The sequence below is a fragment of the Accipiter gentilis genome, chromosome 1, assembly GCF_929443795.1.
Source record: "Accipiter gentilis chromosome 1, bAccGen1.1, whole genome shotgun sequence".
Lineage (NCBI taxonomy): Eukaryota > Metazoa > Chordata > Aves > Accipitriformes > Accipitridae > Astur > Astur gentilis.
The window spans coordinates 37199836-37225145 of record NC_064880.1 but is presented as its reverse complement, the minus strand read 5'-3'; the positions used below and the strand labels follow the sequence as shown (position 1 = coordinate 37225145).

General features: G+C 61.3%; 1 protein-coding gene across 1 annotated transcript in view; it reads right to left on the bottom strand.

Annotated features, from left to right (window-relative positions):
• Positions 1-604: 604 nt before the first annotated feature.
• The window catches only part of NHEJ1 (non-homologous end joining factor 1), a 44948-nt gene continuing 20242 nt past the window's right edge, over positions 605-25310 (bottom strand). The window contains exons 6-8 of the mRNA XM_049812634.1: positions 1616-1733; positions 1265-1368; positions 605-984 (exon numbers count right to left, since the gene is read on the bottom strand). Coding sequence (XP_049668591.1) covers positions 904-984; positions 1265-1368; positions 1616-1733 — 303 coding nt within the window. The 3' untranslated portion in view covers positions 605-903. The remainder of the gene's footprint in view (positions 985-1264; positions 1369-1615; positions 1734-25310) is intronic.

Genomic DNA, 25310 nt, shown 5'->3' with positions numbered 1-25310 from the left:
TTGTGTCCAGGGAGCATCTGTAACTTGCTCCAGGGCTGCTCCCAGGCCTGGGAGCTTTCAGTATGTTAGTGGCTTGGTTGTCCCCTGCTCCTTGGAGGCCAGAGCATGGATTAACTCCGAATCACCTGCGCACTAACCCTGGGGGAGCTGCCTGCAAGTGGAGGGTGCCCCTCAGTCCAGCCAGGCTGCCTTTTCCAATCTACTGCTGCAAGGGCTTCATCTGGCTCCAGGCACCAGCACTTGGCATGTCCCCGGTGTGGGACAAGAACGTGGTCTCCAGCCCCACCCCACCCCCCATGCTGCCCCCTCAGTATCTGGGGGTCCCCTCATGCGCACCCCACCCCACATACTGCTGCTCAAGGTGAGGCACAGCACGGGCTGGAAGGTGCCCCACAGCTGTGAGCTAGTGTCACCTCCGCACCATCCAGAGCTGTTGCAAGCCCCTGGGACAGCAAGACTGGCCAGAGGGGAACCCAGCAGTACCAGGGCTGCACCCCTGCCTGGACACTGCTGGCCCAGGGGGGACAGAGCAGAAGCAGAAGGAATCTCACTCAGACGCAGCCCTTTATTGCAAACCCACACAAGAGCAGCCAAACCCCACAGCCCTGCCAGAGCCCCAGCTGTCCCACACCCACCCGGCAGCATCCCTCCCATTCCCCCCGGGTGCAGCACTGGCTCCACCATGAGGCAGCCTGGGCAAGCTCTGCACGAGGAAGATGGAGAAAAGAGGTTCCTGAGACACCATTGAAGAAAGGAGATGCCCCATCTCCCTGGCTGGAGACACCTTGGGAGGGGTCCGCCAGGAGATGCAGGAGAGGAGGCAGAGGATGCATGGGTGCTCTGCACTGCCTCTCTTGGATGCTGGGGGGAGCAGAGACCCTTGGGGTGGGTAGCAGTGACCTTTCAGCTGAAGAGCCCCTTTGCCTTCTTTGGCTTGGCCTTGGCCACAGGCAGCCGGAGCTTCTGAGCTGGGGAGGAGGCCGGCTGGAAGCAAAGGGGAGGCAGCGTCAGTCCTCCCTGGGAGGTCATGCAGGATGGGTGCACGTGTGCAAGCAGTGACACTCCCATCATCCCTGTGGGGGAGTGCAAACCATACACACATGTGCAACCACACGCTCCCCAGCCAGGGTGCATGGGGTAGGAGCCAAGCTGAGTTGCCCAATCCATCCTGGAGGGGCATGGGGCTGGGATGCAAGGAGGGAAGGGAGGTGCGGGCCCCATCCTGCCATTGGTACAGAAAGGCTGTTTCTAGAGCTGCACTCACCGTGGTTCCCTCGCTGGAAGATGCTGTTTCATCCTCCTGGGATGGAGGTGGTGGATGGGGGTGCCCTGTGATTTCTGCAGCAGGTGTTGGGCCCTCAGTGTCCTCTGGTACCAGCAGAAAGAGATGCAATTTGGGATTGAGATGAGGGAGCACGGGGTATTGCCCAAACCCACACCAGGAATGGTGCGTGGGTGGGGGAGCTCTGCCCATGGGGAAAAAGCAAAGGGGGAGACAGTTGCATGGGGTGAGCTGCACCCAGGGCACTACTCCTCTTCCCCCGGATGGGGCATCAGCCACAGGGCGACCGGGCGCTTCACATACTTCCCATCCCACAGCCACGGAGCTCCTCACCTGAGCGCTGCCGTTTCCGAGACTGCTTGGCCTCCTGCTGCGTCACTGCTGTGTACAGCTGCTGCAGAGCAGAGGCGAACGCCTGCCCTTCTGCCACACCGCAGATCTGGGGCAAGCTCTACAGGAGAGAGCAGAGGCACCATCACCCTGCCAGGAATTCACCTGCCAGCAGCCAGTTCCTGCCAGGACACGCTGCCGCGGTGCCGCAGTGGGGCAGAGAAGGGGCCGTGCATCCCTCTGCCCATCAGGCTCCATCTGCTTTGCCCCAGGGACCGTGGCACGGTTTGCGGGGCCAGCCAGCTCTGGCACTGGGCAGGACATGGCGGCTCCCCAGTCGTGCACACACGCACACACGCATGTGCGCACACCTGCTCCAGCCGGCCGGCTGCCTTCCCATTCAGAGGCAGACTGCAGAGGCTTTCGAGTCATTCATGAAGTGCTGGAGATAAGATCGCACAGGAAGGGCTGTGGCGTCCCCGGCTAGAGCATCGCAGGGGCCGCAGCTCACCAATAAGGACAGCAAGCCTTGGGCAGGGGAAGGACCTCGGCGTGAGGTGGGGACAGGGAGCCCTTGCCTGCCACGACTGCCTCCAACGATGACAATGTGGGCAGCACAAGTCAGCCCCGGTAGTCCCACGGCAAGTGAGGGCAATGTGGGGGCAAGATGAGGGATGCCCAGGTTTGCTCCCAGGCTGCCAGAGCACCTCCTGCCTCCCTGCAAACATTCTTTCTCCATCCAGGCTTGGTGTGGGGAAGCCCCCCTCCTTCTGCCCACAACCCCTGCCGGGGCCCGCAGGATGCCACCCTCGCCCTCCGGGCCATGCGAATATACATGGAAGACCTCAGCTGGTGAAGCTGGCAGGCTGGGCAAGCGCCACGCTCCACTGAGAACCTAATGCAGCACACAGCCAGCAAACAAACACGTGCAGGGATGGGGAAATACGTGTGTGCCCTGGAAGGGGTGGCTGCACAGGGGCGTGTAGGGCAGGCTATGGGTGCACAAGTGCAGGTGAGTGTGAGTATGCGTGCATGCATGGGGGCTGAGTGCGCAGCTGTGGGTAGATGAGCATGGCTCTGGGTGCAAGCATGCATGGCTGGTTGTGTGGCTCTGTGTGTGTGTGTGTGTGTGTGTGTGTGTCAAAGGTCTGCACACTAATCTCTGCTCCACTCCACACCCAGGCAGCAGGAGAACAAAGTGTAACAGATAAGGCTGGATCCTCTCTGGGCCAGAGGAGCACGGAGGGGATGGGGACGCTCAGACCCACTCAAGGCCAGAGTCCAAAGCCTGGCCCCGGCTTCCCAGTGGCAGAAAGGGCAGGCTGAGCCCCCCTTGCTGCTCCCTGCCAGATGCAGAGGGAGGGCAGGGCTGATGCCAGGATGGGTTGGCTGCTGCCCAGAAAGGCGTTTTCCCCGCAGGTCTCATCCCTCCTGCTGGAGCTGCGGGCATGAAAGGCCCCTTAGCTGGAGGACACACATGGCACCACGGTCTGCTTTTTGCCCAGCTCAGCTTTTGTGCAGGGACCTCCCTGTGTCCCTGCCCACTGCCACAGGAGGGAGCGATGCTCTGATCCCAGCACCCTGCCAGCATCCCCGGGATTGCTTGCCACTGGGCAAACGCACCTCTCAGCCCAGCCTCCGAGCCGTGACCTGTGCTGGCCCATCACAAGGTCCCAGGAAGGAGGAGGGATGCTGAGCACCTTGGACACCTCGGGGATGCTCTTGCCCAGGGTGTCTCACCCCACGGGGCCAGGGTTGCACCCAAGGTTGCAAAAGCAGCACCCGAGACTGGGAAGGCGACTGCACTTCAAAGGCAGGAGAGGGGCTGGCAACGGGTGGCCGACACAGCCGAGATCAAAGGCACAAGCTGGAGTCATAATTCAGAGAAAAGCAAACAGCAGCTCCCAGGAAAGCCGTGAACGGTGGCGGAGTGAGCAAAGTGTACTAGATAGCACTGCGTGGGTCAATGCCCTGGGAGGGCGGGAGAGTCCGCTGTGGAGCCACCTGGCCCTGGGTGCCACTACCCTGCTGTCTATCCCCTCTCCCTGCCACCAAAGGGTCCCCAGGGAGCGATGCCCAAAGGTGATGGGGCAGGCTGTGCACCCAGGCATAGGGTGCTGCCCACCCCCCTCTGCTCCAACCCAGCCAGGACACGGGCTGCAGTGCAGGATGGCACCTGGGACATGCCCCAAGCCCTGGGGCTGCTCACGCTGCTCCTCTTCCTAGCATCCGATTGAGGATCCGGGCAGGGCAGCTGCTCTCTCGGTGCTCAGACCCAGCTGCCCTGAGCCAGCACAGTGTCCCCGTGGTGTCCCTGGGGATGGGGCAGTGCTGTGGAGTGCCCACCACGCTTGCAATCACCCGGTGTCCCCGAGACCAGCATACAGGCACCCGCTGGGGTGGCACCCTGGGGAGGTGCTGGGAGAAGAGAGCCCAGTGCTACCAGTCCCGCAGGGAGGGATGGGCATCTGGGCTGGCACAGGGGTCTGCAGGTGCAGGGCACCCGCTGGCCATGTCTTCAGGGAGGGCCCAGCTCCAGCAAGCCCAGGGTGGAATTTGAGTCACTGGCCACCTCCTGCCACTGCCCTTCCCGGCGGCTCGAGCCTTGCGGGCTCAGAGCCATCGGGCCGCCGGAGCTGGCCCGCAGCGGGATGGGAGGGCCGCGCTTCACAGCCCCGGAGGGAAATGGGTTTATAACCAGAACTGGAAGCGTTTCCCTGCAGAGCTGTGACTCAGCAGGGAAGCAGAGCGTGCTGTGCCAGCCACCGGCCACCTGATGGCCCCGGAGGCTGAGAGGGACAAGGAGGTGTCCCCAGAAAGGGCTGGGTGGGGGACAAGCCCTGAGTACTGGTGACTTACCCCTCCCTCCTTGCCCCACTGCCCCAGCACATGCCCAAGCTGAACCCCGCTGCAGCCAACTTGTTGTCCCTGCTGCGATGTCAGGCCTGGCCTCCGGTGACTTGTTTTTCTCTGACTACCCATCTGTGGGATAAACATGATGCCCGAGGTCTGGGGAGCAGCACAAGCAGAGAGCTGGCACCCGGGGGAGTGCCGGCCGGGTTGCCCCACGCGTCTCACTGGGGAGCGATGCTCAGGGAGCTGGCACGGCTTGTCCCCTGTGTTATGACTACCTGGCCACAAGGCCAAGTGGGATGCCCTGGTATCAGGAGTGACTCAAGGTTGCGGCAGCGGCGTAGGAGGCACCGCAGCACACCCTGAACTGCGATTAGCCCAGCCTGGGGGGGGGCTGCCCAGCGAAGGGGGGGCAGGCGCCTGACCTTGTGCCAGGAGCAAGCCACGCTCACCAGCAGCCCTGCAGCAGTGGGGACAGCTCATGGGGAGCTGGACTGCAGCCTCACTCAGTGCCCCTATCCTGAGGGCTCTGCTATGGGGCTGTACCCCAGATTGGGGGGGGTGGCAGGGCCAATGGTGGGCAGGGTACAGCATCCATCTCCCAGGCATCCTGCCTTCTCCCGCCCCTGCCCAGACTCCCTTCTCAAGAGGCCATAAGAGACAGCGATTTTGATGTGCTCTTGACAGCATGAGCAGGAGGGGCATGTCACCCAGCCTGGCACCGTGCCACCAATGCAGAGGCATCACCTTCCCCTGGCCTGGGCCGGGGGGGTGGTTTGCAGGCAGGCTGGACCATGCTGGGCCCCCGTGCTGGTGCCAAGCACCAGAGTCTAAATCGGTCGTGCTCAAAGCTGGGGACTGACCCTTTCATTATCACACCAGACGTTCGAAGCGGTTACCAACATTCTTCACTACAAACCCCACATTCCTATTTTTTAATATATTTTTAACTGGAAAACAGAGCGAACGGGGCCTGTTTGGAAATTACAGCCTGGCTGCTGTGGCTTGTATGTCAGATCTGCCCACATTCCCGTGGCCAGCCTCAGCACATGCTCCACAGGGGCACACTTAATAATTCCTGCCGGGGCTGGGAGCCAAGGGGTGTGGGCCGGGGGGGGGGAAGGCATGGCTTCCCTGGGCTCCCCCATCCAGCGGGCTCCGCGGAAGCGGCGTGGTGGAGCAGCAGCCGGGGAATGGTGCACTGGCTCTCCAGCCACGGGCATGGCTGCCACTGTGCTGGCACAGGCAAAGCCCGGAGATGCTGCGGCAGCCCACGGTGGGCAGGGGAAGGGCTCCATGGCCGGGGTGTTCCTGTGCCTAGTGGCCAGGCTGCCCTCGGTGCTCTGCCCTGCTGCGAGCTCTGTGTGTGTGCTCCTGGGAACGGGGCCGGTGTGGCTCGCTGCATGTGTACTGGGCGTCTCTGCCCATGGTCGTACCAGTGTTGGTCAGGCTGGGGAAGGATCCACCCTAGGATCCAGGTAGATGAGCACCGATCTGCGCTAGCCACTCACCCTGCCTCTGCCAACAGCAGCGGACCAAAGGATCCCGCCAGGATCTGCTTGCGGAGGATAGAGATGGAGGGGGTTGAACTGCTCCCTTTCAGCTGGGATCAAGGGCAAGCAAAGGGGCAGCTCATCTCCCCAGGATGGAGCAGGGCACACCAGTCTGGCCTCCTGCCCCAGCTCCCCGGTGGGGCAGTGACCTTCTCTCTCAGAGCAGAGCTGCCCCAAAGCACACCAAGCTGCCCCACACTGAGTGCCGATGCCCTTTCCCAGCTCCTCACACGCTCACCCGTTTGCAGCAGTCCCTGGGGCATTGTGTACCCCAGCAGTGGATGGCTAAGGGACCTGCCCTGAGCCTGCACCGTCCCCATCATCCCCTACCACGCACGTCCCTGGGGATGCGCAGCAGCAGCTGGGAGAGCTGGCGGTGCTGCCAGCCCGCCCGTGGAGCAGGCAGGGGCAGGATGGCCAGTGCTTCCCAGGCAGGGAGCCAGGCTGAGCACACCTGGCAGGAAGCAGCGGTGCCGGCAGGGGAAGGCAGCCGGAGAGCTGCCGAGAGGTGAAGGGGTCACCCCGGGGAAGAGCGGGCAGTGAGGCCGGGACAGCAGAGCATCCCCGCTCGACCCAGCCCAGCCCGGCATGGCCCAGCACTCCTCCCAGCACTGCTCCGGCCCTGCTGCGGGCAATGTTTTCCTTTCCCCCTGACTTTCGGGGCCTTTCCAGCGAGCAAATGTCAGGCACATAAAGAGCGGCACTGTGAGCGGAAGATGGAGCGAGAATGCCTGCCCGCGTCCCTCCGTAAGTGCTGTCTCACACTTCATCAAGGCAGCCTTTGCAAGCGAGGCACCCGCTTAACAACCAGCAGTCTATGCTGGCCGGTGACCGCAGCAGCCCCGCCGCTCAATACCCTTTTCTTTTCTCCTTGTGCTGTTTTCGCGGCTTGGGTTACAGCTTTTCTCGCAGACACTGAGCGGAGGGGCACAGTGGCAGCGGGGGCTCTGCATTGTGCTGCCTCTGCGCTGGGGTGGATGTGGGTCCCCCCCGATTCAGGGATGCTGGGGGGGGTTCCTGCCCTACCCACCCGCTGCTGCTTCCAGCTCCCAGGGATAAATCCCAGGGAAAGGAGGGTCAGCAGCAGCACAGAGGTAGGGCAGGAGGTTGCAGCATCTTCTCCCCAGCCACACGAGGACCAGCCCACCAGGAGCAGCCTGGGGCTTGGCAGAGGGCTGGTGGGGGCGAGAGGCTCCAGCCTCCAGTGGGCACAGCCCCTACCCCATCACACTTGGAGAGGGGCCACCCCACCGCGCTACCCAGCAAACCCATGGGCATCTGAGCCCTTCCTCTACCAAAGCGCCGACAAACTCCCTCAAAAAAGTGGGGTACAGCAGAGCAGCCCTTGCTAGAGGCATGAGCCTTGCCTCCCCACCTGGGTGACCCTGCAAGAAGCTGGGCATGGCTGCCTAGGGGCTGGGGACGGCTGCTGGTGGCACCCCAAGCTCCACCCTGACCATGGGCACCTATCCTCCCATCCAGCAGCCTGTGGGGCAACAGCAGGAGAGCCTCTGGGGCAGCTGGCATTGGGAGCTGGGCAAGGAGGATGCCCTGAAGAGTGGCAGGTCCCAGCAAGCCCGGACTTGTGAGAACTTGGTGCTGGCTTTCAGGAAGGCAGAGCCACAGGCTGATGGCACCTATGGGCATGACCTCTGCCAGCCTGGCCCACCACTGACATGGGGTGCCTTCTCCAGGGGCCAGTGCAGGAGGGGAGGGCCTGAGCAAGTCCAGGAGCAGAAGACATGGAAACCTGGTGTCCAGGGTCCCTCCTGTCCCAGGGGGGCAGCTCAGGGACCCCTCTTCTCTGCAAGGAAGCTGGGTGGCTCACACTGCCTTGTTACCGTAGGGTGGCTCGGTGAATATGGACACATCACCCAGGCTTATTATTGTAGGGTTCCTCCGCAAAGCATGCCAGCTCATGCGGGTTTATTATTGTCTGTCCAGGAAAGCTGGACACATAGCGCTGGTTTGTTATTGTAGGGTTGTTCAGGAAGGCCAGCCAGCTCATCTCAGCTTGTTATTATTACGCAGGGCTCGCGGGGGGCTGGCCGGGAAACTTCCTGCAAAATGGGGTGACGGAAAGTGAGCCACACCTGGTGAATCACAAGGATGCTGTGTGGCGATAAGGAACAGCAAGGGGTGGCATTCAGCACCCCGGCTCCACCCAGTGAGGACAGGGCACAAACGTTCATGGGCACAAATGCTCACGGCTCCCCTGGGACCCATGGGGCAGTGGGGCTGGCAGAGGTAGCAGGAGCATGGGTCAGGGCTGGGGACTGGTGGAGCGGCCTGCAGACCCCTTGAGAAGCAATATCTGGGGGTGACAGGGGGAGACCCATGGGGATGCTGCACCCAGTGTGTCCCTAAACCTGGCACGCAAGGGATTAGGTGAGCTAACAGGGCCCAGAGCGGAAGCTGGGGCTGAGCCATGTGGGATTAGGGGCTTTGGGGGGAATCTGGGTGCGTTCAAGACCGGGTTGAGCGGGAAGCAGCAGCCACTCCACCCCAGTGGCTTTGCAGTTCCTCCCAAGCACGGGCGCAGCCGGAGAGGCAGCCCCTGGGGACGCTGCCCCATCATCACCCAAAACTGCAGCAGGAAGCATTGCTGCGTGGGGCAGGGGGGCAGCAGGGCTTGCCCCCTGGGCTGGCTCAGGCAGCTCCCCAGGCGCATGGCCCTGGGAGGGCTGAGTCTGACATGCCCCAGCGGCCCTGGCACTACCACTGGCCCAGCTTCTGTGTCACCATCACTTCCCCTTGCTCTGCGACAGCCTGTGTTTCCCAGCCCTGGCACCCCGCTGCTGTCCCTGCAGGCAGTGCCCAGCTGTGCTGGGTGCCCAGGTGTCCCTCGGGCAGTGCCCAGCTGTGCCGGTGCCCAGGTGTCCCCCCAGGCAGTGCCGGTGCCCAGGTGTCCCGCGGGCAGTGCCCAGCTGCTCAGCGCAGATGTTGGTCCCCGGCCAGGCAACAGGATTGAGTGTCAGGCGAGCTCTCCATGCACAGCAGCGGCAGCAGGAGGCCAGGCTGCCCTGCGAGCACACAGCCCCTTCATTCATGGCAAAAAATAGCCCCCCGGGGTGTGGTCCAGCCTGGAAAAGCCCCCTCCAGCCCAGGCCAGCCCATGTTTATTCAGTACGGGGGGGGGGGGGGACGGACGCGCTGCCCTCCCCCTGCCTGCTGGCCCTGTGCACCATCTCCCTGCCAGAGCGGCTGCTCTTGGACGCGGTTCCCTGGGTACCCCCCCGGCCAAAACACACAGGCTGAGGCGGGGGGAATGGCAAACCCCTAAAAAGCGCTGGGTTTGTCTCCAGGAGGAGCAGCCCCCGGTGATGTCATGAGAGCTTGCAAGCGGCCACATGAAAGGGACTCGCTGCCCAGGAAATCCACAGGTCCATGCTCCGCCAGACAAGCCAGCGATTCTTCAGTGGGCCGGGAAGGAAACCTCGGGGAGCTCGAGCCAAGCCTGCCCCTGCTTCATGGACAGAGCCTGCCCCCAGCCCCATGGCCCCCCAGGGTCCCCAACCCTGCTCTGCAGTCCCCCCATATCCCTTTCTCAGCATCTACAGTTCACAGCAGCCCGATCCCCACCCCCTAACTGGTACCCCTGGGTACCAATCCCTGCCCTGCAGTCCCCAGGGCACCAAGCCTCACCCTGTAGACTCCCAGCATCCAAATCCCTGCTCTGCAGCCTCCAGAGACTGGACCCCTGCCCTACAGACCCCAAACCCTCTCTCTCCACTGGCCTGGGAGGCAGCACCCCCATTTCCGTGGTGATCCATCAGGCTGGGAGCGGCAGGTGATTTAGGGCCAGGCAATGCTGCCACCAGACAACAGGGATGCAGCAGGGCAGGCAGGGGATTCTCTTTCGTGAGGGATTACACTAGGGACAGCTGGGAACACACAGACGCAGCCCCCCCCCCAGCCCCCTCCCCAAGAACCAGCCGGCATCTCACCCCACTCCGGCGGGTACTGCAGACATGGGCTCTGAAACCGAATCCGCTACCCAGGGCCTCCCCTCCCCATTTCCCACAGGCACAGGACACAGCGGCTGGAGTGATGGGGAGGCTCTGCCTTCCTCCTCCTCCCCACACAGGAGACACCTCTGGGCTCCCATCCAAGCTCAGAGGCCCAGCTCTGCACCCTACTCTGCTCTGCATGTCCCAGCCCCACCATGGATCCCTCATCGCATGGGAATTGGCGACAGAGCTGCCTCCTCTGCCCCATTGCCAGCTGCAGCCCAGAAGGAGCCGAGTGACAAAGTGAAGATCAGGGCGGTTTTGACTTCACGTCCCCAGCGCCTCCCCTGCACCATTTTAGGAGGCCGCAAGCATCCAGCCTGTCCACCTTCAACTTGCCCACAGAGACGCCCTCCTGCCCCACTTACTCCATCTCTCCCCACACAGGCACAAGGTGACAAGACCTCTCCGCACCCCCAAAGGTGCCTGGGGGCCAGCGTGTACCCCAGCCTGTTGCTGCGACACATGGTGACACCGGCTGGGAAATCCTCTGTGGAGCAATGGGCACAGGTGTCTTCACAGCACGGTGCTGGGCTGGAGGGCTCTTTGGGGCCAGCTGAGCGGTGACAAAGGACCCTGTGACTGACACCCCGCTGCCCTCAGCAGACAGAGGTTCTTTGCAAAAGAGCTGGCTCCAAGCAGACCACAGCCTGGGGCATCTAGGTTGTGGGGCATGTCCATCCTGCTGGTACCCAAATCCACCCATGACAGCGCTGGGCTTATGGAGGGGACAGGACCAGCGGAGAGGAGACAGGAGCCCCCAGGGTCAGCGCAAGGCTCGCAGGGCCGTTCCTTCTCCCATCTGGGACCGGGGTGAGATGTTTGCTCCTGCTGTCCCTGTCCCAGCAAAGAGAGGGGACTCAGTCTCTGTGACTGTCAATCAGACACCTTTCACCAGAGCTAAAAATGCACTCTCAGAAGGAAAACAAAATAAAAACACAAAACAAAACAGTGAGGTGAAAAATTCCTTGACATTTCTCTCCTGCGAGTCCCCAGGGCCGGCAGAGAGGCGAGAGCCCCCGGAGTTTGTCAAGCAAACACTTTCACACCCTCGGCCGCGCTCGGCACGCTGCCGCTGGAATGCCAAATATATATTTAAGCCCTGCTCATCAAAGGAGTCTGTTCGGAGTTGGTCTCGGGCAACGTGCATGTGGGTTTGGCCCAGAGAGAAAACCAGAGACGCTGAGAACATTTCTTGGGGATGGGAGAAGACAGCTTGCGCGCGCACACACACACACACGCGCGCGCGTGAGATAAAATGACAACCTTCAAGGTCGTGTGGCTGTAAGGTCGCGGGCTGGGCACGAGATACCTGCCCGCTGCGGCACTCACCCTTATCAGCTCCTGTCGCACCATGCTCCACGGGGTGGGGATGTTTAGGCTGGAGGGAGGCCAGCAGCCATTCTGCATTCCAGCGCACTATAACTTTATCAAAGCTAAACGAGCTCAGCCAACAAAGCCGGGGTCCGGGGAGATGAGCAGGAAGCGACACTCTGGGAGAGAACAAACTTGCAGGGGCATGGAGGGCTGGCCGGGGCTGCGCACCCCGCAAGGAGATGATGAGTATCCTCTGCCTGGGGCACAGCACCGTGCAATAGGGAGAGGCACACACAGCGCTCCTGCAAGTCCAGTGTCGGTGCTTGCCAGGGTGCCACAGCACCTCTGGCTGCTGCACGGATCCTGCTCTGCCTCCCCTGGCACTAGCTGCAGCAGGCAGCCAGGCCCAGCCCTCCTGTAGGGCATTGCTGCTCATCTGCTGCCAAACCACCCCCAGCCCCTTGCTTTGAGGAGCCGAGGGCAGGGGGCTGCTGGCTGCATCTGCCCCACAGCTCCTCTTCCCAGCCACGGCTTTGCTGGAACGAGCTGTCTGGGCACAGCAAGGAGCACTTTGGGAGGGGAACTGCAGGCAGCAAAGGGGAGAGCCTTTCTGCATGGACCGCTCCTGTTTCTCAGCTCCCTCCCTTAGGAGCATCCCCTTGGTTTGCTGCAAATGGCCCAGGAACTTATGCCCATTTCATGGACCACCTCAGAGTCAGAGATGGGGGAGTCTCTGCCTTCTTCCTCTCCTGCGTGGGGTTTGCTCCCAGCTATGGCAGTGCCCTGACATTTGCAATGCCCCGGTACTGGCTGCAGGGCAGGAGCTGAGATGCTCCTGCCCCATTTCTGAAGGCAGGTCTGGGAGCTGCCACACACGGGCTGGAGGGCAAGGCAGGAGCAACATCTCCAGAGATGATGGGCTGGGCTTTCACCTCTTTGTCATTGCTCCAGCCAGGAGCAAAGAGGTTTTAGCCTAAATCTTGTACCTAATCCCAGCTGACAGAGCTGCAGGTCGGGGTCTGGCCAGGGGCTGGAGCCGGCCGGCGCAGGAGAGATCATTGCCACAAGCAAACAGAGCACGCCGGCGCTGTGAAATCAGGCATTATGCGCCTGTCGCCCGCGGCAGAACCAGCCCATCAGGCTGCCAGGGAGCCACTCTGGTTACGGCAGGGGTAATCCCAGCACCGGTGGGGCCTGACCCTGCACAGCCGTGTCTCCCAAGCCGGGTTCATCTCCAGGTGAGGGGAGGGATTGCTGGGCCACGGGTTGGATTTCAGGCACCTGCTGCTAATAAAACACTCTGTCGTGGCACCTTTGCCCTCTCAGCCCTTGGAGAGGTATGGGGTCCCTGCGGTGCTGCCTGGGGGGCACAGAGGGCTGGGGGAGCCAGGAGCTGTGGCCCCAACCCTGCCCCACGCTGTGCCCCTCCACCCGGGCAAGCAGACCTCCCCTTGCCACCGCAGCCCCGTCCATCTCTGTCCTGCCAGGTTCGGCCACTGCATCCCGAGTCACTGCTCATTTTCAAGGGCAGGGATCGAGCCTGTGCCGGGAACATGTTGCACCGAGCCCCGCCACTTGGCCGTGGACAATGAAGAGCAAAGATGTCCCCGGCTCCGGCGACCACTGCTTTTTCCAGGCCCCTGCCCACTCATCACGCCGCTCCCTCCATTCGGATTTGCCTTGCTGCGAAGGTTCACCCACCCTTTGCCATCTCCAGACAGCAAAACCATGCCCTTTGGCTAAATACAGGGTTTTCTAAAAGCCTCACCATTTTCATTCCTATTTTTCTAGGTGTTTTCTTCCATGCAGCACTATCATCATCAGCACTGGAAAACAAGGTACCCAGGGCACCTGCTTGCAGGTCCCCTCTGCTCATGTCAAACCTCATCTGTTTGCTGTCACTCTCTGCTGGACAACCATCACCTTCCAGTCTAAAAATTGGTTTATCTTTAACCTTGTCCATAATAACATGCTCCACTATGTTGTCTCCTATACGGTGCCAGGCTAGAAAATCCTCCTCCATAACTTAAACCCCTGCCATCTCAATGGCCCTGCTCTTTGCCATCCCTAAAGATATCAGAGGGCTCGGCAAGCCGGGCTGTGCTGGCTCTGGCCCCTGCTCCCCCTTGCTGGACCCCAGCCTTTGGTGGGGCTGCTGACTGACTGGGGGTCCAGTTTCCAGAGCTGCTGAGGCACTGTGCAGGAGGACCTTCTCCCTCCCCAGCCAGGTCTTTCTGCAGCCTCAGGAGAACGGGTAACCTCTATAGCTGCCCCTGCACTGCCACCAGCTGCCATCTTCTCAGAACACGAGCCTGTCACCGGCACATGCAATAATCGTACTCGGCAAGCTGTTTCTTTGCTCCCCAACAACCTCAGGTCCTCCAGCAGCCCCAAAACAGGAGGAGAAGGGTCCCCCTGAATCCCCTGCCTCCAGGAGCCGAGGCTGGGAGAGAACGTCTCCGAACACCTGGAAACTCAAAAGGCACGTCTCAAAGTAGACATCAGAGCCAAAGTGAGGACTGGGCTGCTCCTTGCCCTGCCTGGGCTGGCTCCTGGAGCTGGTACCCACAGCCCACTGCCTCCTACCAGGCTGCACATCTGCAGCCTCCACCCGTGCAGGAGAGCAGGAATCAATTACAGGGCTGGCAAAGGCAGGGCTGCTCCGGGGCTGGTGAGCGGCACCAGCTCCAGCGGCCGCAGAGCACGTGGCACGGCACTGGAGGCAGCCCGCCGGCCGGCCCCACGCCTGGGCTGAGCGCAGATGTGCCACTGGCTCATGGGGAAGAGGCAGGGGAACCACTTGAAAGCCATGGCATGAAAGCGCTGGTAAACCAGGGCCACTCCTCTGCTCCTCTGGCTCCACACACTATTTATAGTGCTCTGGGTGCCCATCCCGGGGGAGTTCAACCCCTGGGGTGCAGACTTCTGCCAAGCCAGCTCTCTTTTCTGCTGTGAAGCTCCCGGGACCCCCAACAAGGTCTACAAAAGGTCCCAGATAGCTAAGATGCTCTAAGGTGGTCTGTCCCAGCAGGACCTAGGATCCAGCCAGCCACAGGAGCTCATGGCACCGCCACATCAGCCTGCACTGGAGGAGCCAGCCTGCATGCAGCACCCCTGGACAACCAGCACGTACAGCAGGAACGTATAGACAAGCCCCACCACATTGGTCTGGAGACAAGGAGAGAACCAGCCAAGCCATGGTTACTCCTTGGAGAACCACCGTCAGTAATCCCAGGTGGATGTGGCCAGGCTGGGGGGAGACATCCCTGCTCTCTCCAGCTGGAAAGGGATGGCTGGGTGGAAAGGGTGTGGGGAGGTTCCCCTCGAGCTTGTAGGCTGGTTTCCTTGTTGTGTGGGAGGATGTCAGGCCTCGGCCTTGTGTCTCAGCACCCAGCCCTCCTGGGCATTTGCAAGGGCCTTTTCAGTCACCACAGGCAGAGGAAATGTGATTCTGCCAACCCACATCTCGTGGGGGCTGCTGGAGGGCTTCGGGCAAGGTAGGCAGCGAGGAAGAGCAGCAGCGCCATGCCCTCAGTGTGTCCCGAAGCACCAGCCCCGCATCCTCTCCTCCTGCCAAGCGGCACGCGCAGGCACGGCTCTGTGCCCAACCCCAGCTTTGCTGGCGGCAGCGCGGCAAGAGCAAGCCGCGGGGAGGGATGCCGGCATCCCCTTGATGTGGCTGGGGGGTCACAGCCATCAGCAACCACAGAGCAGGGGACAAGGCAGACCTTCTGATGGTCTCCGCAGCACGGACACTTGCCATGTGCATGTCCAGCACACACACAGGCTCATGGGGCAGGACAACCACCACTGTGGTGGTGGCAGCTGGGGGATGAGCCAGGCAAGTGCCTGAGCACCAGATCACACAGTGACAGCTGGGATGAGGACCCAGGCACCTGGGGGAGCACATTTGACTGTAGCTCCATGCCTCCTCACCACCCCGAGCAGAGGTGTGGGGGCTCCCGGCATCTCCTGAGGGCTGCAGGGTGAGGATACTGCCCGCACAGCCCAGAGCCACGGTGACCCCCGTGGCAGGGGGGTAGGACCGCACTGATTGGGAGCAGGTGGCTGCTGCTGGTGCTCCCCCGGCAAGCAGCAAAGGAGGAGCTAAATTTATTCTACCAATATGTGGGCAGTGGGGGGGGACTGGGGGGCTCCTCCAGCCCGTCTGCCCCGTCTGCACGACGCACATCCCACCGCCCTCCTCGGCGCTGGTGTGGCCGACCCTGCCCTGACACCAGTGACGGGAACAGAGCCCTTCTGGACCGTCTCTTTGGCACCCACGTGTCCTGATGACTGGCCCTGAGCGGACCCAAGTCCTTCCTCCCCCGACCACAGAGGGGAAAGTTTCCAAATTAAAAACCTAAAACTGGCAACAAGGTGCCCATGGCAGGAACCTTTTAAACTGGCCATTAAAGTTTATAAGTTAGACGGGCACCAGGAGCGAGCGGCAGAGCTGCAGGAAAACAGCCGCCCCTCCTTGAGCAGCCTAACCACGGCTGTCCCCAAAGCCGCAGGGCTGACGTCACGGCATGACTTCACCTCCATCACCCACTGCCTGGCCGGCCCCAGCCCCGTGTTTACCCCTGCCCGTCCCTGCTGCTGTCCCTCGCAGCCCGCTTTTCCCTTTGAGGTCAGTCGGCAGCCCCGGGGCCTGGCGAGGAAGAGGAAAAGAGCAGAGAGAAGGAAACCAAACCTCAGCGCCCACAAGGCGGGCTGCAAAACACGGAGCCCCAGCAGCCATGCTGCGGGGACGGCGGGCTCCATCCTAGCCCTCCTGCCTCTCCCCGGCTGCGTCCCCCCTTCCTGCCCCCAAGCTGCTGTGCCTGGGGTGGGAGACTGGGAAAACTCCGGTGGCTAGGGTTGTGCCTGCTGTTATTCTCCCATTTTCCCACAGACAACACATTCTGTGCCTTTGGCAAGATGGGCTGGGGGAGGGTATTGGACCCGACTTAGTGTCCTGTCCTGCCCCGGGACGCTGGGATGGACCATGGCTGCCTGAGAGGACCCAGCCTCTGTTGCGAGGGATGAGATTCTACAGGCTAGGTGAGATGCTATGGGGTGGGTGAGATGCACAGCCTGTCCCCAAGCCCAGCTGGGAACACGTGGCCAGCCCTGGGGTGAAGCACAGCACGGGGTTTCAGCTAGAAGAGCTTTAGGAGTAGCAGAAACAGAAGGCTTGGGTGCCTGAGTGCAGACCGGGACAGCACTGTTCCCCTCTCCCCTGCCAGCGCGGGGGCACTTCTGCTCTAGACATCTCAAAGAGGAGCCACCAGCCTCAGTGAGGTGTTGCAGGTATGTGTGGGACGCAGGCTTGCTTTGCACAGTGGGGTGGGAGGGCGGATGGGGGGGATAAAACCCCACGGGTAGTGATACTGGAAGCGGCCTGGAAGAAACACCACAGTTGTTTTCAGAGTGGCTGTGCACGGGGGCCAGTGCCGAGCCGTCCGAGCCCCGTGCAAAGCCAGCACTGCACGCTGGAACCGGCCTGAACGATGCACGCAGCTCAGAGACGCACGTTGCCAGAACATGGGTGAGAGCCGCAAAAGCCACACGGGTTCAGGAGGGGCAAGGCTGGGGGCTGCGCGGCCGCAGAGCTGCCTACAGCAAGCCCAGGGCACCGGTCAGAACAGGCTGGGAAAGCCACCGTCCCCATCAGCTGCTGTTCAGAGCCTCACAGGGCACATTTTGCCCGCTGTCACCTCCTGGAGAGGTCTGCGGGTTGCATTTATAGACTCGGCCACAGACCCTGGTCCTTGTCCTCAGGACCGCACAGTGCTGCCGCTGCATCCGGAGCATCTCCAGGAGCGGGGAGCTGTGCCAACCGCCTCTGCATCCTGGTGAGTCGGTGCATGCATGCAAGCCGCTTGCACGCCTCCCCATAAGCATCGATCAATGGGGAAGCGCACACACACGCGCGCGCACACACACACACACACAAGCAAGGCAGCCTCTGCAAACAACTGCTTGTTAAGTTAAAATTAAACTCTGCACAAATATTGACCTTTGGAGGGGACACAAACTCTGCCGATATATTTACCAGCTTTATAAATGGGCCTGACCACAGTGCCCTATATGCTGAGCTGCAGGAGATGAGGGCTGTGGAGGTGCCCAAATGAGGTGCATCCCCCCCACTCCCCAAATGGGGCTCTCTCCGGACAGTGCTACTGTGCCCCCCAGCTGCCCCCCACCCTCCCCAAAGTCCCTACTCCAGCCTGAAGGAGGATGGATGGTGGGCGTGAGGATGAGCTGGACCCACGTTTCCCCTCAACTCATGGTTTCTCGGGGGAGCAGCCAGCAGCTCATGGACAGCCCTGGAGTACCCAGGGGAAGCTCTTGTCCACTCTGGGCTTGTGAAATTGGTCCAGCACAGCAGTCCGGAAGGTGCCTCTCATCTTCCAACCCTTCCAAACATCTGCATTGACCAAAGCCTCACTGTCTGGCAGCTGCCAAATGCCAGCTGTCCAGCGTTCGGACACGCTGCTCTGCCCACGAGTCTGTGCCCCCTCCGCAGAGTGCCCAGCACATCCTGGGAGCTTCCCATCTCTCAAGGGGAACCCAGAGCTCAGGGCTCGGTCCTCCATCTGGGAAGGCTTTGGAAGCTGCAGAAACATCAGCAGCTTGCAGCCAAGGGCAAAAAGGACCCAGCGACAGAAATGATGCAAAGAGAAGGCATAGCGCTGCTCTGTGGTGGGAAGTCACCCCTTGCGAACGCACCAGAGCTCTCAGAAGCAGCCAGCATGCCCAGCTGAGCATACTGGGGAATGCAGTGGGACTGGGAAAATACTTAGGGCAAGGTGTTTCCCCAAGGATGGCTAAACCAGCTTGGCTGTCGTAGGAGAAAAGGCAAGCTCCTCTCACAGCCTACACCTAGGGTAAAGCACAGGAGGCAAGTTGGAATAAAGGGTGACTTTTGCAGGCAGAGGGTACAAATGGGGTGCCACAGGAGGCAAGAGCATTTCCTAATGATATTAAACTCTTCAGGGCAGTTGGAAAAACTGCTGAGTGCAACAAGTTGCTGTTGAATGGCTGGGCAATGAAGGCAGGCATGAAGTCAGCCCTGATAAATGTAGCACAAAGGACAGGGGGAACAACCCCAGCTATGCGGTGCATGGTGCAGGGGAGACGTTCCCGTGTTAATGCAAGGGGAACACACCAGCTTGGGGCTCAGCCAGAGAGAATAGGGCCCTGCACATCCCAAGGAGACCAGGCTGAGGCCAGCATGTCTGGGACCATCACTGCCCCTCAGTCCTTGGTCAAAGAGGATGACAGGACAGTGGGTACAGGGTTCGGCTGAGCATGCACCAGCGGGCAGCGGTGCTCAGCGTGCAAGAGGGATGATGGAGGGTAGATTTAGGAGACAGCCCTGAGGAGCTGAGCGTGCAAACCCAAGGCTATGCATAGCCAGGAGAGGGGTGCACAGAGGGTGTGCACGCAGCAGGCACAAGTCCTGTGCCAAGAGCGGTGCATGCACCGGCTGGGCCGTGGGAGGAAGGCTTGTGCCCACACCGGCTGACTGATCCCTGGCCCCAGGGATGCAGGGAGGAGAGCACGACACATACAGCAGGGGATGCCCAAGTTCCAGCTCTCGGAAATACTGAATAGAGTCTTATTCAGGCTGATGTAAAACACTGTTAAAACACACAAAAATCCTTTGAGTAATGGGCGAGCGGGAAAGAGGCATCTATAATTAACAGTAACTGTTCGAGACGGTCGCTGCCCAGAGACGTGTACTGTGCAAAACCACTTGAAAAGGCCTCGTCTGAAAGGCGAAGCCTGGGGTTTTTCAAGAAGCCCGTCATGTAACGATCCTGGCCCTTCCAAAATAATTCTGCCATATTAAAAAAACCCAAAACCTCAGCTTAATCGCCCTGCAGCACTGGGACTGGAGAGCTCTGAGAAGAGGGGAAGGGAAGCACAACCGGCTTCCAATTAGAGCCTCGTTAGAAAGGAAAGCTGGGGAGCTATTAGAGAGCGGGCCAGGAGTGAGCTGAGCTGAGCTGCGCCAGCTGCCTGGAGACCCACTGCAGGAGGGGTGTCCCCACCAGCCCTGCCCCCTCTCCCCCTGTCTTGGTGGGTGCTCTGGGACCCCAAGAGTGACATGGTCCCAGCTGTGGGCGCAAGGCCTCAGCAGATGGAGAAGAGGTTGCTGCAGTCACACACCTAAAAGCACCCTGGGAAGTCCTGGCCCTCCACAGGGCAGGGTTTGGGGATGCTCACGGATCTGTGCAGGGAGCACTGGGAATGGGAGGAAGGGGAAATGGGGCTAGAAGGATGCTGCAGCTGGAGAGGGGAAGTGAAGCAGGGGTCTATGAGCTTCACTGCCTCCTCCCACCTTTGGAGGCACAGAGCTGAGGCCAGAGACTGCCCCAGCCTGCGTGTCCCCATGACACCAGGATGGGGATCCTGGCTCTGCCAAGCCCTGGGTTGCAGCCGTGGGGAGAGAGGACAGTCCTGCTGTGAGTGCATCCATCCTCCTGCCCCGCAGGCACACCTTGCCACCTTCCCTGGCACCCCGGGTCCCCGTCCCCTCCCACGCAGACCAGTGTCTCCCAGTGCCCAGCATGCCTGTAGCTCAAGGATGCCTCATGCAGTGGCTACAGCCAGTCATTGAAGCACCAGAGCCCAGCCAGGTTGGTGTGAATGCCAGGGCATCATCGCCTGCAGCACAGGTTCAGCCACAGCATCCACCCCAGGACGTTTGCTTCATCAGCTCTGTCTTTAATTGTGCCGCCAGCCCTGCCTGCCTGGCCCAGGGCACCAGGCACCCACTCGCCTGCCTGCAGCCCAACTCCAGGGCCAGCCAGGCGGGAGGCTCGCTGCCCAGAGCAGCCTCCCCTTCCCATCCCACAGCCTGGGACCCATCCAACACAAAGTTAATTTCTAACCATGGGTAACCACCAGTGCCCGAGCTGGGATGATTTATCCCCTATCTGCCTGGGTCGGATTTATGAGCCACACATCCCCTAGGCTACGATAAAGGCCATGTCTGTGCTCCTCCATCCCCCCCCTTCCCGTAGCCCCTCCATGTGGACTCACTGCCCCCCCCCCCCCCCCCATTTACAAGCCTTTCCCCAGTACGGAAACCTGACAGCCCGCAGAAGAACAGTAAACAGCACAGAAAATAGCACACGCTGGAGGCCAAGGAGAGACACGCTGCCCGGGGAAGCCACAAATGGTTCCTGCTTTCAGGACCTGTTCAAGAAAACAGAGTGGGACGTACCCTGGGCTCCCACCAGCCTTCGAAAGGGGAGAGGGGAGCTGCTATTAATAGCTGAGCCAGGGCACTGCTTGCATGCAGGGCTGGGTCGGACGATGCCACAGCCGTGACTGGGATGGCTGAGCAGCAAGGAGCGGTCCCTGTGGCATCAGCCAGAGGCAGCGCTGAGTGGGAGTGGGCATTTGCCCTACAAATGGGAATTCACATGCAGGGTGGAAATTTCCTCAGCCCATCAGTCCAGCATGAGGCCAGGAGAACCGGGAACTCAAAGTGGGGCCAGGTGCTGCTATGTTTGCCCCTGCCAAACAGCACTGGGCAGGGGGTGCCAAGGGAGGGCTCATCCCTTCACCCGCTTGTTCCATCCAGTCCATCCTCTGCTGGCAGACGGTGCTCGGCAGCCCAGCACCTGGGCACACTGTCATGGGGATGCCCCAGATTTGCACTTAAGGCTGCTCCAGGGTCTGACCATGGTGGTGATGAAGGCATGTGTCACCTGGCTTCTTTTTAAACAAGGTCTGAGGCTTCTACCCCTCTGCTGGCAACATGCTCAGCCCCTGAGCAGTGCTGGGCATTACTGAAGTGCTGGCAGCCTCCGCAGCATGTCAAAATGTGCAGAGAGCTGCATGCACCTGGATTTATTTTCTGCCCCTCTGCCAGCCAGAGGCCACTTTGCCAGAGCTCAGATGCTCTGCGTGCACCGCGGAAGTCAAGTTGCTCCTACCCCACCAGCCAGGATGGCATCACCCTTTGTACCGCCACCGAGGGCTTCCAGTCCCCGCAGCCAGCCAGATGTGCAGCCCGACAGGTGGGCAAGTGGGTCGGCTCTTGGCAACCTGGCCATACAGATTGTGGTCCTGAGCTGCACTGAGCAGCCCAGCCCAAAGCAGCCCCCCTGTCAGTGGCAGCCAGCTGGGGAGGGAGCAAGGGCCAGCAGTGACAGCCCTGGGGTTTGCAGGATGAGGCTGCGAGGAGCGGGATGGATGAGGCTGGAGGCAGCATCCTGGCTCCCGGGGCAGGCACCGCCATCCCCCTGCCCTCTGCAGCGCTGATAGCGGCAGCCCCGGCAAGGGAGAGAAGAGAGCCTTGTTCTGGGGCCAAGACTAAGGCGATTCAGTGCTCCACTCCCCTGAGGTTTCTCGGGTGAAACCTGGCTCTGTAATGGCTGTGTCTGTAAAACGTATGGAAATGCCCATAAAACCTGTATCAAATGCTATATGGATATATATGGATATATGGAGAGAACTATGAAATTAGGAGCACGTGGGGAATTGGGGCAGGACGGCTCCCTCTGAGCCGTAAAAACACACAAGTGAAAGGCAGGGGAGGCAGGAGTGCCGGGAGCCGTGCAGACAGGCCGGCACGGCCAGGAGCCAGGGGAAGGGCACCCCGGCTCCACGCCGTGTGGCTCTGCCGAGACCTGCGCCCACAGAAAGTGTCCGGGATGGAGGGACCTCTCCATGGGGCAGCATGGGACAGACCCCTGCGCAGGGCTGGGGATGCCTCGGCAGAGCTCCCCAGCAGCCTGAACCCTCACTGCGGGCATGGCCGGGGGGCCTGGTTGCCAGGACACCCCAGCGGTACCCCTGAACCAGAGGCAGCTTGAAGATGAGCTGCCAAAATGACGAGCGGGAGGCTGTAGAGGGGAGATGCATAAAGGTCTCCGCTGTGGATGGCAGCAGCCCACTGCAGTATCAATGTCTGAGAGCCATTAGGGAGCCTAAAGTGAGGGATGAGAGGACAGGGGAGAGGTGTAGGGGCAGTGGGAAAATAACCACCGGTCCCAGTTGGGAAAAAGAGCTGGCACCAGCTGAGTGTGGCAGAGCAGCCAATGGCAGCTCTGGAGGTGCACCAACCCATATATCCCTTCAGGGATGCCCCCTCCCTGAGGGAGAGTGCCAGCGTGAGAAGACGGCACAGCACCAGCTAGAGCAAGCAGCTTCTGGTTTTGCTCCAAGGGCACACACCAAATGCAAAGCACATGTGCAATCCCAAACACAGGTTGCTCCTGAGATGGTCCCACAGCACAAGATGCTCTTGGCGGGTCTCTACTTGCCTGCTGGGCTTCATGCCCTCCTCTGCAGCGGTAGTAGGGGTGCGAGAACATGGGCAAAGAGACATGCTGAGCAGCAAGGAGAGCCTTGCTGCCATCAGCATCCCATCGTATATAGCTGCCATGAGCCAGCTGAGCTTCTATGATCCTACACAGCAGACTCCCCTTTTCTCACAATCCCATCACTTTGAGCGCTGAGGTTTTAGGAAAATCTCTAATATCAACAGGTTTTACGGCAAAATCATAAACAAATAGGCAAACAGAGGGCCCTTGCCAAGGAGCCAGCAACAAATGATGAGAGAGGAGGTGAGCCGTGGCAGTTTGCTGTCGCCATTGACGCTGTTTGCTCCCTGCACCATGCTGGGCAGCACCCAGTTGGCTCCAGTCCATCTTGTCTTGCCGCAGCAGGGGCCAGAGAGCTGGGACCTCACACCCAGCCCTCCGCTGCTCCCAGCAAAAGCGTTCACTCCTTGTAGCCTTCCTAAAGCAGAAAACAGGCCCGGAACCCCCAAATTTGGGTCTTGATCTCATTCCTTTTCCCTGATCCGCTTGCCCTGAGAGCGGTGAGCATGGAGGGACCTGTGCAGCAGGGAAACCCAGGGCAGGCTCCAGACCCAGGCACGTCCCTGCTCCTAACCCACATGGAGCTGATGCTGTGGCAACGGGGGAAAGCTCCCTGGCCGCTCCACCCGGCATCCCTGCTGCGTGACAGCCCCTACGTGGCTCCCCGCTGTGCCGCTAACCAGCGTGAAAGCACAATGCTGGTACCAGCCCCGCTGCCCAGAAGCATCCCTGTCACAGAGCCTGCAGCCAGGGCGGCGCAGAAATGCAATGCCAGGGCTGCAGAGAGGCAGCGCTCGGGACACAGAGACGCGGTGCCGGGGTTGCAGGGACGCGGCGCCGGGGCTGCAGGGACGCGGCGCCGGCTCCGCAGCCCCACGCAGCCGGCAGCAGCGGGCCATCAGGCGGCCGCTGACCGGAGGCAGGGCGCCATCTGCCGCGTCCCTGTCACACGCCAGCCCACGGCCTGTCCCCAACCCCGCCAGCACAGAGCCCCCCGCCGTAGGCAGGCAGGCGGGCGCGGGGCACCGGGCCCAGCTGCGGGCAGGGAGCGTGCTGCCCGCTCTGCTCTCTCCCTTGTCCCCTTCTACTTGCCGGCGTGACACCCAGGAGAGGTCACAGCCCCGCGCAGGGTGGGTGCAGGGCAAGGTTTGGCGTTTCTGGGGTGCAAGGGCAGCCCGCAGCATTATGGGGGGGGTGGGGGGGTGACAGCGCTGAGGTGTCCTGGGGGGCTGCAGGGACAGCTCGGAGGGCCTGGGCCACCTCTCTGCGGCTCTGACACCCAGGACACCGATTTCGCAGCAGTGCGGCGGGGATGAGGATGCAAATGCCTCCAGGCTGTCTCCTTCGGGCTCCAAGCCCCTAGTGCTGGGGCTGGAGGGGGGAGTTTGGGTTGTCCTACAAAACAAATCCGGAAAGCAGGGCAGTTAGGTGGGCATGCAGGGGGACATCGGCAGCAAAACAGTCAGAGGGACAGAGAGGAGAGGGCAAGGGATGGAGGGGATGGGATGGAGCGTTACAGGGATGGAGGTACCTGAGACCCTCCTGGCACTCTGCTCTGCATCACCAGTCTCAGACCCTGCCCAAGGGCTTCCAGAGGCACTGGACAGCTTTTGGGGGACAGGTTAAGGGGTGCCCCACCAAGGCAGGGATCCCCCACCAAGGCCGGGGTTGCCAGGCAGGGACAGGGCTGCAGGGGCTAGAGACCGTGGCAGGCTGCAGGGGAGAGCAGGGACACCGGAGGGTCCCTGTGCCCAGGTGTTACCCATGGGTATGCTAGGCTTCGAGCTCAATTGGATGGCCACAAAACAGGGCAGCACCCAGGGAAAGGCGGTCCCCAAATCCCCACAGCTCACTCTGCACCAGCAACCGTGGCCCTCACTCAGCCCTAGCCAGTGGCAGGTTGGCACCTCTGGCTCTGCACAGTGCCACTTTCCCAGGCACCACGCTGCCAAGCAGGTGAAAAACATGCAGGGGCCATGCAGTCGAGGGATGCAACATGAATATGGATAAGGCCGAGTGGGCTTATGAATATTAATGCCCTTTGTGGCTTTCAGGAACATCAACGCGGCACAGAGATCTAATATTACTCCTGGCCACGCAAATGCAGCGATATCCTCATGTCAACCCTGCCAGGACCGTGCCAGGCATGCCCCAGCTGGCAGGGCCAGGGTGGCATGCCAGCCCCCAGCCCATGTCCCCAGGTTCTGTGCTCCACCTCTCTGGCACCCCGGGGGAGTGGGATGGGAGCCCTGCTCTCTCTGCAACCCTGAGGTCCTGGAATGCAGGGAGCAAGAGCCAGGCAGGCAGGGCTCTGCGACCGTGGTACCTGTGCTGTGCCAGGCACGTGTGACCACGGCGACCCGGGAGCCAGCTGAGGGATGCTGCCTGGGGAGCAGGGGAGTGCGTGGGGCTGGCACACCCTGCAGCTGGGAAATTGCACTGGCTGGCTCCAGCCCCTCTGGGCAAGGGGCAGCCCAAGCTGGCAACGTCGGCACGGGCCAGTAATGCTTTAAAAAGCATCGTTATTGAAGGTTACAGAGCCAGAGGAAGGATTCCCCAGAGAGCTGGGGGTGCCTGAGCATCCTTCCAGACATGCCACTGGCAAGCTCAAGGTGAGGGCAGGGCAGGCAGG